Here is a 13,212-nt window from a genome sequence, read left to right as displayed (position 1 = left end):
TAGAATTCCACATTCTTTCAGATGGTCATCAAATTCATAGCTCAGATATTCACCGCCTCTATCAGACCGCAGTGCCTTGATCTTCTTGCCTAATTGATTCTCTACTTCACTCTGAAATTCCTTGAATTTGTCAAAGGATTCAGACTTATGCTTCATTAGGTAGACATAACCATACCTACTGAAGTCATCAGTGAAAGTGATAAAGTAGCTGAAACCACCTCTAGCATTTGTACTCATTGGTCCACATACATCTGTATGGATTAAACCCAATAGTTCATTTGCTCTTTCTCCAACTTTAGAGAAAGGTTGCTTTGTCATTTTGCCAAGTAAACATGATTCGCATTTACCATAATCCTCTAAGTTAAATGGTTCTAGAATTCCTTCCCTTTGAAGTCTTTCTAAGCGTTTCAAGTTTATATGGCCTAATCGACAATGCCACAGATAGGTGAGATCTGAATTATCCTTTTTGGCCTTTTTGGTATTTATGTTATATACTTGTTTGTCGTGATCTAATAAATAAAGTCCATTGACTAATCTAGCAGATCCATAAAACATCTCTTTAAAATAAAACGAACAACTATTGTCTTTTATTATAAACGAAAATCCCTTAGCATCTAAGCAAGAAACTGAAATGATGTTTTTAGTAAGACTTGGAACATGGAAACATTCTTCCAGTTCCAAAACTAGCCCGGAGGGCAACGACAAATAGTAAGTTCCTACAGCTAATGCAGCAATCCGTGCTCCATTTCCCACTCGTAGGTCGACTTCACCCTTGCTTAACTTTCTACTTCTTCTTAGTCCCTGTGGATTGGAACATAAGTGTGAGCCACAACCTGTATCTAATACCCAAGAAGTTGAATTAGCAAGTATACAGTCTATAACGAAAATACCTGAAGATGGAACGACTGTTCCGTTCTTCTGATCTTCCTTTAGCTTCAAGCAATCTCTCTTCCAATGCCCCTTCTTCTTGCAGTAGAAGCATTCGGATTCAGAAGTGGGTTGACTGACCTTTCTCTTTGCAGATTTGGCGCCAGTTTGCTTAGTTGGGCTGGCCTTGTTGCCACCTTTCTTAGCATTCCTCTTCTTTCCAGATTTCTTGAACTTGCCCCCACGCACCATAAGCACATCCTGCTTATCACTTTTGAGCGTCTTTTCAGCGGTCTTCAGCATACCGTGAAGCTCAGTGAGCGTTTTGTCCAGACTATTCATACTGTAGTTCAGTTTGAACTGATCATACCCGCTATGAAGAGAATGGAGGATGGTGTCTATAGCCATTTCCTGAGAAAATTGCTGATCCAGCCGACTCATATTCTCAATGAGTCCAATCATTTTGAGAACATGTGGACTTACGGGCTCGCCTTTCTTAAGCTTGGTCTCAATAATTTGCCTATGAGTCTCGAATCTTTCGACTCGAGCCAGATCTTGGAACATGTTCTTCAACTCACTGATGATTGTGAAAGCATCTGAGTTGATGAACGTTTTCTGCAGATCCGCACTCATGGTGGCGAGCATTAGACATTTCACATCCTTGTTGGCATCAATCCAACGATTGAGGGCTGCCTGAGTGACCCCGTCGCCTGGAGCTTCGGGCATCGCCTCATCTAGGACATACTCCTTTTCTTCCTGCATAAGAACTATTTGCAAGTTCCTTTGCCAGTCAAGGAAGTTTTTCCCGTTCAACTTCTCCTTTTCGAGAATTGATCGAATGTTGAATGAATTGTTGTTTGCCATATTAAAAACTACAATTGAAAAGAATAAACAAATAAATAACCATTCACAGTTTCTCTTAATAAACTTAAATTCTAGCATACATGCATAATTCAATGTTTATTAAGCATTTTATTCAAGTTATGTGTTCCGGCAGGTGTGAATAAAACGATTCCAAGATCCTAAAATCATTGAAGAACTAAGCACAGTTTGTCGACTTAATCCTAGAACATCTTAGGTAAGCAAAAGCCTTTTGCTAATAGTCTAGAAACTATTCTTGGTTGATAGGTACGTCTAAGAACTTATTAGGTAAACCTATCGAATTTGCCACGACATAAAAGGACTCCTTACTTATATCGTTGAGTTTCACCAAAACTAACATGTACTCACAATTATTTGTGTACCTTGCCCCTTTAGGACCAATAAGTAACACCTCGCTGAGCGAAACCTATTACTAGATTGATGTAAAGGATATCCAAGCAAGTGTATATTTTGGCATGGCACCTTTTAACTCAATTTTTAAGTTTGGAACATAAGGCTCTTACTATGTTGGTTAGATTTTAAGTGAACTAAAATCCTTAATCATGCAACATAATCAAGCTTTTGATCTCATGCATTTTAAGACATATTTAAAGCAATAAATAACTTAAAACATGCATAAGATATTTGTGACCTAGTATGGCCCGACTTCATCTTGAAGCTTTGACTTCAAAGTCCGTCTTGAAAATCTCCGTGGGAGGCACCATTTTCTTCAAATAGGATAAGCTATAACTAATTACAACTATTTGATGGTTCGCAGACCATATTTGAATTGAAAAATAACTTTGGTACTTTAGACCAATTACATTCAAATTAATGGTACGCAGACCATATTTTCTATCCTATTTGGGCCATACTAGTCACTTCATAACCTGCAAAACAGTACATATACAATATATACCATTCACCCATTCATTATCATGAATGGCCCACATAGCTGGTTAGTAAAACACATTATGCATCACGTAAACATTTGCAGCAATTAATCAAGGGCACCAATAATCTACCAATTATTCAGTCCTTATTAATTCTAATCAAGTTGTTTTAACCTTAAGGATTTGTAGACCTAATCAAGAGTTTATGACTAAAAAACGCTCCCACTTAAACCAATAAATTCATATGCTTTACCAATTTTAAACATAAAAATGTATTTCTAGTCTAACCGGAAACATACAAATTTAATTAAAATTTAAAGCTCATATCAATTTATAATTGAATCCAAAAATTTAATTTAATTTCAGTCGTATTTAAATTAATTCATGATTTTAATTTTAGTAAAATAATTAGAATAAATAACATTTATTATAATTATAATATTCAAAATTAAAATCCAAGAAAATAATTCAAATTATTAATTTTAAAATTAATTAAAATTACGTGAACTGAAATTTTCAAATTAAACATTCAAAAAACGATCTAATCGTAACGCAAACACCCTACGCGTTTCACGCCCATGGGCCGTACGCACACAGCCATTGCTGGCCATGTGCGCGCAGCCCATGCGCTCGTCGCATAGCTGCTGCTTTCCTATCGCAAGCCTCCGCACGCACTGATGCTCGCTGCGCGCGCCAGCGCTCATCGCACGCGAGCTATCGCTCGCAGTGCGCGCGCGCGACATCGCTCGCTGGGCGCGCGAGCCATCTCTCGCTGGGCGCGCGACATCGCTCGCTGGGCGCGCGACATCGCTCGCTGTGCGCGCGAGCCATCGCTCGCTGGGGCGCGACATCGCTCGCTGGGCGGGCGACATCGCGCGCTGTGCGCGCGAGTAATGCTGGGCGCAGCGCTCGTGGCACGCGAGCTTGCGCTCGCTGCGCGCGAGGCTGCGCGCTCTTGTGCGAGGCAGCGCGCGTTGTGGCGCAGCTCGCTTGCTGCCCACACGCGACTGCCTTGGCTCGCCCTTCGCCCATGCCCATTCGTTCATTGCTCGTGGCACACGACACAAGGCAGGGCTGCTGCCTTGTGCTCGTGCACTACGCCCTTGCTCATTGCATTCGTGCCGCACTGGCGACGAGCTCCCTTGCTCGTCGTCGCATGCCCGCATTATACAACACCCCTTAAGGGTAACACGAAGCGTCCATTGCTTCGTGCGTGCAAGTTTTATGAACGAATCGCATAAAAATTTAAAATTTATATTTAAAATTAATGACAAATTAATAAATAATATTAATTTCATAATTTTAGGGCGAAAAAATCGAAAATTTATTATCCAATTGATTTCCGATTGTTATGGATTCAAGTCTAGGTCATAAAAATTTAAAATTTATCGTAAATTTACAATTTTTATGGTGGTTTTTAATCATAGGTTTCTAATTAAATTACAATTAATTATGAAAATCAAATTAATTCTAAATTATTCTAATTTTCAACAAATTAATCATAATTACAAATTAGATTGCATAATTAACAAGACTAGGCATTCAAACTTGTTAAACATATGCAGTAGGTCAATCAAAAATTCAAGATTTATCAACAAGAATCGCAAATATTTAATTTAACATCTTAAATTTACGAAATTTTGCATTCGAAAAACTAAAACCTTCGAAAAGTCATAGTTAGGCTTCGAATTTGAGAATTCTGGGTTCGGCAGAAAAAAACTATTTTTGTCAAAATTTTAGAATGCCTTTTACATGCGGAATTGACACAAAAATCACTCAATTCGGATGAGTAACGAAGAAACTGCCGAAAAACTGCGTACGTATAATTAAATAAACGCAATTTGCAATTAATTAACAATTACGAAAATTAATCACCCCTTTTAATTCTTGCAAATTTGTAATATTTAACCATGTTCATGCAATTTAGATTATGAAAATAATAAGGGGCTCGTGATACCACTGTTAGGTTATGATTCATATGACAGTTCATAAATCATGCGGAAAAACCATAAAGCCAGGAAACATATTATTTACACATAATCATTTAGCATAGTTTAGATGCATACTCTTTGTTGCGTGCCTTCCCTAGCTGCGCCCGAACCGAACAAGAACAAGTCTTTAGGACTCCAAGTGTCGTCCCTCCGTAGATAGTCCACAGCACGTCCGGATCCGCCTTAAGATTGACCAACTAGAATCGCCCTTAAGGTTCTAATATTTTCGGTTAGGTAGGCAAGAATATTGGCTGATTTTTCTGCTTAAAAATCTTAGTTTTGAATACTTAAAACTTGTGTATAAATAATGACCCCTAGGCCTTTATTTATAGAGTTATGGAAAAGGAATCGTAATCCTAGTAGGATACGAATTAATTGAAATTAGAATCCTACATGAATTCTATTTAATTAATTTATCCAATTAGGAATAGAAATTTAATCATACACTGACTCTTGTAGATTTAGGAATCACGCATGAGCACAAACTCACACACACACGGCAGCCACAAGGGCTGCCCATGCGCGTGCGAGCAGCAGCCCACGCAGCGCGGCCCACGCATCCGTGGCCTTGGCGCGCGCTGGGCCTGCCTTGCGGTAGGCCTGGGCGCTGCCTTGGCTGGGCTTGTGGCGCGCGTGCTTGCTGGGCGATGGCCCGGCTTCGTGCTGGGCCTTCGTCCGGCAGGCCTCGTCCGATGCTAATTCGTACGATACGCTTCCGATTAAATTTCCAGTTCCGGAATTTATTTCCGATACGAACAATATTTAATATTTCCGATTCCGGAATTAATTTCCGTTTCGAACAAATATTTAATATTTCCGTTTCCGGAATTATTTTTCGATTCCGGTAATATTTCCGATTCTGACAATATTTCCGTTTCCGGCAATATTTCCGATTCTGGTAATATTTCCATTTCCAATAATATTTTCCGATACGTACCATGTTTCCGTTTCCGGCAACATCTACGACTTGGATAATATTCATATTTCCGATACGATCCATATTTCCGTTTCCGGCAATATCATCGTTTCCGGAGTATTCATTTCTTGCCTGTGACGATCTTAGCTCCCACTGAAACCAAGATCCGTCGGTTCCGAATATTCATAGATGGAGTATTTAATGCCATTAAATACTTGATCCGTTTACGTACTATTTGTGTGACCCTACGGGTTCAGTCAAGAGTAAGCTTGTGGATTAATATCATTAATTCCACTTGAACTGAAGCGGCCTCTAGCTAGGCATTCAGCTCACTTGATCTCACTGAATTATTAACTTGTTAATTAATACTGAACCGCATTTATTAGACTTAACATAGAATGCATACTTGGACCAAGGGCATTATTTCCTTCAAATCAGTCATCGGAAAGTTCTAAAGCTAAACGGAAAGCTAATAAAGTCAAGTGGTAGGTGTTCCTGAGAACCACAGTAAAGCCTACGCTTTGCTGTAACGTGAACTTATATTTTTATTGCTTTCCCCACCATATAAATCTGCTAACTTTAATTTGGTATATTGCCCACGCTTAAATCAGATAACTCTCGGACAAATCGGTATTGTTAAGCTCCTCTAATCAATCTAAATCAGCGTTTTGACATCTGTTTAGTAATATTTGTGCAGTAAAATCAATCAAGAGTAGTAATGTAGCATAACGCATGTGCTATCTCCGTCACAATTGAACTAGTAAGGACTGCGCAGCTTGGGCTAATGCTGGGCACCACCCATGTTGGTAAACGTCCCCCGAATTCTTAATCTCTGCTCCGCTGGATGTACGTTGAGGGATCTCCATACCAGGGATCACAAGGGAATCTATGGTCGTCGTGAATCAAATGTGTTTGCACTCCAGGCATATCACGATCACCGGGTTTTGTTAGTTTTTTTAAACTGAATGGCGACTCCTATAAGACTAATTAAAAGAGGGTAACACCCAGAGTTAGTTCCTATTTACTTAATATGCTTGCCACATCCAGAGGGGAAAATTCGTGCGGGCCGTACACTCTTTCTAAGAGGCGCCCCGTCGTGTTTTTCGACCCCCTTATAGTGGCGCTCCACTGAGGATAATATTGAAATAATCTGTGCAAGTAGTGCGTAAATGATGAAGCCGTATAGCAGAAATCGAACGCTATGCCACAATTATTTCCATATTAAGTTGGGACGACCTGAATATTCAATATAACGAAGGATCCGTGGCAGAACCGAAAAAAAAAAAATCTCGGCTTCCTTGGCTTGTTACATCTCTGAAGTCCAGACTAGGACAACTATCAGCCCAGGGGTGCACCCGCTTCGGATGTCATCCACTCGATGCATTCGCAATGTAGCACATCCACCAAAACTAAACCGCTTATCTCCTAGGTCCATTAACGGTATATGCCACCCCAGCACACACCGGATAGGCCTTGATAAAATTCGTCATGAATATGGCTACTTTGACAAGGGTCTGTTGGGGGATTGGCGATAGGTTTGGTACACTTTGACATCCAAGCCTTTTTGAACCTTAGAGACTAGCATAAACTAAGTGTGTATTATGCCTGAAATCATGCTCGTTGTTAGTTTAATGTAGAATTTTATGTGCTATGTGAAACTAATCAACCAGACGCTTAGCTTAAAGGTCAACAATGCTTATCAAATTCCGAAAACATACTCTAAACGTCGTAATAATATTAAAGCTACAAATCAGAAACAAAATTCGGCAGTCAGGAGCCCAGCGCCAGAATAAAGTAGCGCGGCCCTGACCTGCGCCAGAAAATTCCAGCGCTCAGTAACTGAGCGTAAGAAAATTCTAGCGCACGCGACGAGGAAAAGAAAAATAGTTACAGTCACTAGTAGAAAAAACCCTTATTGCAGCGGGCTTTTAGACCCCTGTTGCAGCGTACATCGTATGCTGCAACTGGGGGGCCTGCAACAAGTTTGAACTTGTTGTAGCGTACAATGTTCGCTGCTAAAAGGGGTTTTTTGCAGCGTACATATGTATGTACGCTGCAACAAGTGCCAAAAAATTGGCAAAAATTTGGACTTGTTGCAGCGTACATATATATGTACGCTGCAAAAGACTCAACTTTTTGCAGCGTACATTTATTTGTACGCTGCAACAAGTCTGGAATTTTGCGAAATTTTTTTCCCTTGTTGCAGCGTACAATATATATGTACGCTGCAACAAAGCACTTTTGGCGGGAAAATTCTAATTTTGTTTAGGGATACCTAGAGTGCCTTGCACCAAATATAGAAACCTGTCAAAACAATAATAGAATAACGCAACCTGTATAACAAATATAAAAACAACAACTGGAGTTTTGTATACTATATATCCCAAAACCAAAGTGCACATATTACATTTAAATATATGTTCCAATTTCAACATAAACATACATTTTAATATAAAATTTATTCTATAACAACTAAACCAACTCGATCAAGCGCGCTAAAGCCAATAATAAATACTTGCTGGTAAAAAACTTAGCCCATTGCTCACGAACCACATCAAATTCCTCGCATAAGGCGCAATCCTCGGAGTGTAGACCTTCACAAAAACAGAAATTTAAATTAAACATTAGATTAAATACAAATTAAATATCACATTTTAACATTCAAGAAACTAATGACAATGTCCTAATATTCTAAAATGAGTCCTTAGGTTCTTTAGTTCAAAGTTGGGAGCGAAAATGTCATTTTAGCCTAAATATGACCTAAAACGACACAATGAACCTTAAATGGGCATAAATGGATTGGAATAAGTCCTAGAAAGTTAAAACTAGAATATAAAACATTTAGTAGGTTTAAAATGAGTCCTTAGGTTCTTTAGTTCATAGTTGGGAGCGAAAATGTCATTTTAGCCTAAATATGACCTACAACGACCTAATGAGCCTTAAAGGTGCATAAATAGATTGGAATGAGTCTTATAAAGTTAAAATTATGCATATTAAACATGTATTAAGTTTAAAATGAGTGCTTAGGTTCTTTATTTTAAAGTTAGGAGCGAAAATGCCTCATTTTAGCCTAAATATGACCTATAACTATCAAACAAGCATTAAATGTGCATAAACATATTAGAATAAGTCTTAGAAACTTAAAACTAAGCATATTAATCATAAAATAAGTTTAAAATGACTCATTAGGTTCTTAAGTTCAAAGTTGGGAGCGAAAATGGCACTTTAGCCTAAATATGACCTATAACGACACAATGAGCCTTAAATATGCATAAATGGATTGGAATGAGTTCTAGAAAGTCAAAACTAAGCATATAAAACATTTAGTAAGTTTAAAATGAGTCCTTAGGTTCTTTAGTTCATAGTTTGGAGCGAAAATGTTATTTTAGCCTAAATATGTCCTATAACGACCAAACAAGCCTTAAATGTGTATAAGTAGTTAGAATAAGTCTTAGAAACTTAAAACTAAGCATATTAATCATGTAATAAGTTTAAAATGAGTCCTTAGGTTCTTTAGTTCAAAGTTAGGAGCGCAAATGCCTCATTTTAGCCTAAATATGACCTATAACGATAAAACAAACATTAAATCTGCATAAATAGATTAGAATAAGTCTTAGAAACTTAAACTAAGCATATTTATCATATAATAAGTTTAAAATGAGTCATTAGGTTCTTAAGTTCAAAGTTGGGAGCGAAAATGTCATTTTAGCCTAAATATGACCTATAACGACACAATGAGCCTTAAATGTGCATAAATGGATTGGAATGAGTACTAGAAAGTTAAAAATAAGCATATAAAACATTTAGTAAGTTTAAAATGAGTCCTTAGGTTCTTTGGTTCATAGTTGGGAGCGAAAATGTCATTTTAGCCTAAATATGTCCTATAACGACCAAACAAGCCTTAAATGTGTATAAGTAGTTAGAATAAGTCTTAGAAACTTAAAACTAAGCATATTAAACATGTAATAAGTTTAAAATAAGTCCTTAGGTTCTTTATTTTAAAGTTGGGAGCGAAAATGCCTTATTTTATCCTAAATATGACCTACAACGATAAAACAAGTATTAAATGTGCATAAATAGATTAGAATAAGTTTTAGAAACTTAAAACTAAGCATATTTATCATATAATAAGTTTAAAATGAGCTATTAGGTTCTTAAGTTCAAAGTTGGGAGCGAAAATGTCATTTTAGCCTGGGGTTGGATAATTTTAAACACATACTAATTCCAAAATATGCTACATTTTGTCAAGAAATGATCAAAAATAGTTTTAACGATCCCACGGCACCTCTCGGACACTCCTGCAAACTTGGAAATAGCTTTGGGCAACTCAAATGAAAGGGCATCGACAATAGCCTGTTAGAAACCATCAGAAGCCACACAGTTAAATTTATTGTGAGAGTTTTTGTAATTAAAAGGGAAGGGAAGAGAGGCTGGAAAAAAACATCTTGAGATTTATTAAGTAGATTGGTGGGAGAGTGGAGAACCTCTCGAATGTTCTCAGAGCTGTAGTTGTAAACTTACACTCTATCTATCAAAGTTACAATCTTTCCTCTATCATTGTGTTGTGTTTTGCTGTGAGTTGCGTAGCAGGTACAGCAGGTACAGCAGCAGCAGTGGGTGTATTGCACTAGACGGTGCCCTAACCCGAAACATCTAAGGCATGGCTACTCAATCCACCCCCTAATGTAGTTGCCATAGATGATGCATAACCCCAACACTTCTAACAATGTTTCACTTCTCACACATGAAGCTAGTTGTAATTTATAAAATGGTTGTTTTCTTTAGCACCATTGACCAAACCCATCAAAATCCAAAAAACAAACCCACAACAAAATTGGGTGCTTCAATCTTCAAAATTACACAAAACCCTATTCACACAAATTCACAAACAACCCTAAAAACCCCAAACTAGAGAGAATATAGTGAGATAAATACCTGATCAAGAGAAGGGTTTCAAAGGAAAGAGTGAATATGAGAGAGAACAACGATTGAATTGTTCTGGGTTTCTTTATCGTCAAAATCTTAAACAGCAGCATCAGAAATTGAGCTGAGAAACTCAACAATCCCAGAAATTACTTATTCCGATTGACGAAAATCACCAGCTTCAACTGCCTGCAACAAAAACTCAGTAAAGTGTACATAGTAAACATTGTTAAAAGAGTTTTATTCAGTCATTTGCATAAATTTGATCATAAATTTTAGAAGTTTGAAAGAAATGCGGGAGGGGACCTTGGAGCAGGAGACGAGGGATTGTTGAAGGCGAAGAATGAAGGGTTGCGGAGTTTGCTCCACTGCTGCTGACATTGTTGAAGTTGTGTGGAAAAGAGGTTCCAGTATGCTGGTTTTAGCGCGATTTTGTTGCTCCTGGGTCTGGGTGGAGCAAAGAGGGATGAGTAACTAAGATATAAAAATAACAAGAAACAATTGCAAAAAAAACATTTTCCATACCTTCTGCATCTCTAAAGCTTAAGCTCTCGCAATCTGAATACAGCAGACTCCAGCTGCTTCAGTGTATCAGTAATTATGCTATGTGATTCTTCAGACTACGACAAACTTGGATGAAGTTCTCTAACAGTTTCCTTAAAGTACAGAACACAATGAGCTCAAATCCTTCAAGTGTACGATGACCAGGTTTAGATGATCACTCTGCAAGTTCAAAGATTAAATTAATGAAAGTTTCAGAAAGAAAGGTTTCCTGATAGATAAATAACCTTAACTGAAGTTCTGATTCCTAAGAAAAGGGATGAAAGTTCTGATTCCCCAATAGACAGCTCTGACAGATATTTCAGTTCAATGTTTGTGCTTGGATTGGCATGAAACCTCTTCATGATCCAAGTCTGTATCTCCTTGAAGAGATATGGAGTCCGATTTTCCACCTTCCCATTGAAGAAGAACACAGTGTTTGTTTCTCAATTGAATGAATATTTTTCCAGGAAAACCAACCTTGAAAGGAACAAACAATTATTGTATCAATAAATGGAATTCCTAATATATATACATTTGGAGAAAATTCTATTTCATTCCAAAATTTGCTAGTGCAATCATGTCAAACATATGGGATTTCGAACATCTACTACAGCCAAACATGAAACAATTACAATGATACATCTTGAATGAGAAAACCAAACCAAAATACCAGCAGATCCCAGAGAAACTATTTATTACTGTTGGGTAACCAATTCAGATCCCAGAGAGAAAATTCAACAAAAGCAAATCAACCTAAGAAAAATCCCAGAAACATATGCAAAAAAGGGGGGAAATGCCTGAGAACCCAATAAAAACGGGAATATTCCAGCATTTTGAATATAATTTCCCTCAATATAATGAACAATATATATGACCATGGCAGAGGTGTTGATAGTGCTAAAATACTTTGTAACACAATTGCTCTAGCTTCCATACAAGAAAACTCTGAAGGGGAGAGAGTGGAAAAGCAAAGAAATTCAGAACCAAAACAAATATGGCTGATACTAATCCAGTAATCCCTACTGATTCATCAAAACTAGATACTCTAACTTGTAAGTTTTCTACCATGATCACAAACGCAAAATAACCCAAGAATAACCCCACAGCATACTGAACATACTGAGTATTCGCAGCCATTTCAACAACATACTGAGCCTACCATCTACATCTTGCTAGAGAATCCAATCCTCGACCAGATATCATGAATCTTCAGGTTGCTGCGAATCTTAAGAGCAGGAAAAGAATTTTCAGATATCAAAAGAAGATAAAATCTGAACACCAAAAACCCCTAAAAGTACCTAGACTTAGAAAATTTGTAAATTGACAGAAGGTAGGAATTTGAAACAACTAAAACCCCTAAAATTCGAATTTAAAATACCAAGACCCTAGACAATGCAGAAATTGAGAGAAGAGAATTTGAAACACCAAAAACCCTAAAAAAATCGAAAATTCTAAAAATCAAATTCAGCCCCAAATTATAGAAAAGAAAACCCTAATATACAATTAAATTCATCGAAAATTTTTAGTCACTAAGCCAATAATGGAACAACTTGTATAAATTCAAATTCTACAGAGAAAAAGAAGATGTAAAATTTGAAGAACTTACCTAGTACATATGGTGAGAGGTTGAGAGCATAACTGTAGGAAGGAGAGAGGAAATCATGAAGATACGAAGTTCGTAGGAGGAGGAGGGACTGAGGAAGTTCGTAGGAGGAGGAGGGACAGAGGAAGTTTGTAGGAGGAGGGACTCGTCAGTGAATTTCGTAGGAGGAAAGAAAAGGATAGAGAGGAGGATAGAGAGGAAAGAAAAGAAAAACCAATATTGCAGCAAACTAATTTTTTACCCGGGCTATTGCAGGGGGCTTTTACTATGTACGCTGCAAAATGAAAGGTCTATTGCAGGGGGCTTTTACTATGTACGCTGCAACAAACTCTTTTGCAGGGGGCAATTAATTTGTACGCTGCAATAACCCTTTAAAAGGTTTGACCCGCGTTGACCTACAGGTTGTTGAAGCGTATTAATCTTTGTACGCTGCAACAAGGGGGCTGCAAAAGGGGGTTTTTCTACTAGTGAGTGGCCAACGCAACAAATTCTAACGCTGACCAGGCCTACGCTGGAAAATTCCTGCGCAGCCATAATGTGCGTTGGAATTTTCCAGCATACACATACTTTTCCTCGCATTTGAATTACTTACCAGAACTTGAAAATTCAGAACCC

At 37.8% G+C, this 13,212-nt stretch overlaps 1 protein-coding gene and 1 long non-coding RNA gene across 5 annotated transcripts; both read right to left on the bottom strand.

Moving 5' to 3' along the window:
- Positions 1 to 7,866: 7,866 nt before the first annotated feature.
- LOC130463731 (uncharacterized) lies at positions 7,867 to 10,894 on the bottom strand. Of its 3 annotated transcripts, none has more exons than XM_056832956.1 (4): positions 10,758 to 10,894; positions 10,464 to 10,640; positions 9,814 to 9,881; positions 7,867 to 8,122 (listed from the first exon to the last, which is right to left on the bottom strand). In XM_056832956.1, exons 2-4 carry the CDS (start codon positions 10,562 to 10,564, stop codon positions 8,001 to 8,003), a joined length of 291 nt encoding a protein of 96 aa, XP_056688934.1. In that variant the 5' UTR covers positions 10,565 to 10,640; positions 10,758 to 10,894; the 3' UTR covers positions 7,867 to 8,000. The 3 variants fall into 3 exon arrangements, 2 of the variants coding, with proteins under 2 accessions (XP_056688934.1, XP_056688933.1); XM_056832955.1 differs by having other exon boundaries at positions 10,464 to 10,549; XR_008923872.1 differs by lacking the exon at positions 9,814 to 9,881 and having other exon boundaries at positions 10,464 to 10,549.
- Positions 10,895 to 11,022: 128 nt separating this feature from the next.
- Positions 11,023 to 12,753, bottom strand: LOC130463896 (uncharacterized). 2 transcript variants are annotated; one of them, XR_008924112.1, is made up of 3 exons: positions 12,601 to 12,753; positions 12,115 to 12,219; positions 11,023 to 11,471 (listed from the first exon to the last, which is right to left on the bottom strand). It is a non-coding gene; the product is annotated as an uncharacterized lncRNA (long non-coding RNA). The 2 variants fall into 2 exon arrangements; XR_008924113.1 differs by having other exon boundaries at positions 12,154 to 12,219.
- Between the last annotated feature and the right edge of the window lie 459 nt (positions 12,754 to 13,212).

This window comes from Spinacia oleracea, chromosome 6 (assembly GCF_020520425.1).
Source record: "Spinacia oleracea cultivar Varoflay chromosome 6, BTI_SOV_V1, whole genome shotgun sequence".
NCBI classification, from domain to species: domain Eukaryota; kingdom Viridiplantae; phylum Streptophyta; class Magnoliopsida; order Caryophyllales; family Amaranthaceae; genus Spinacia; species Spinacia oleracea.
The sequence above is the reverse complement of the archived record's forward strand: the minus strand, read 5'-3'. Positions and strand labels throughout refer to the sequence as shown.

Coding starts and splice junctions, on each gene's coding strand:
- LOC130463731 (XM_056832955.1), bottom strand. CDS start 10,832: ATGTCAGCAGCAGTGGAGCAAACTCCGCAACCCTTCATTCTTCGCCTT. Junction 9,882..10,463: donor GAAACCCTTCTCTTGATCAG/GTATTTATCTCA, acceptor GGTTTCTAACAG/GCTATTGTCGATGCCCTTTC. Junction 8,123..9,813: donor TTTGCAGGAGTGTCCGAGAG/GTGCCGTGGGAT, acceptor GTTTTTGTGAAG/GTCTACACTCCGAGGATTGC.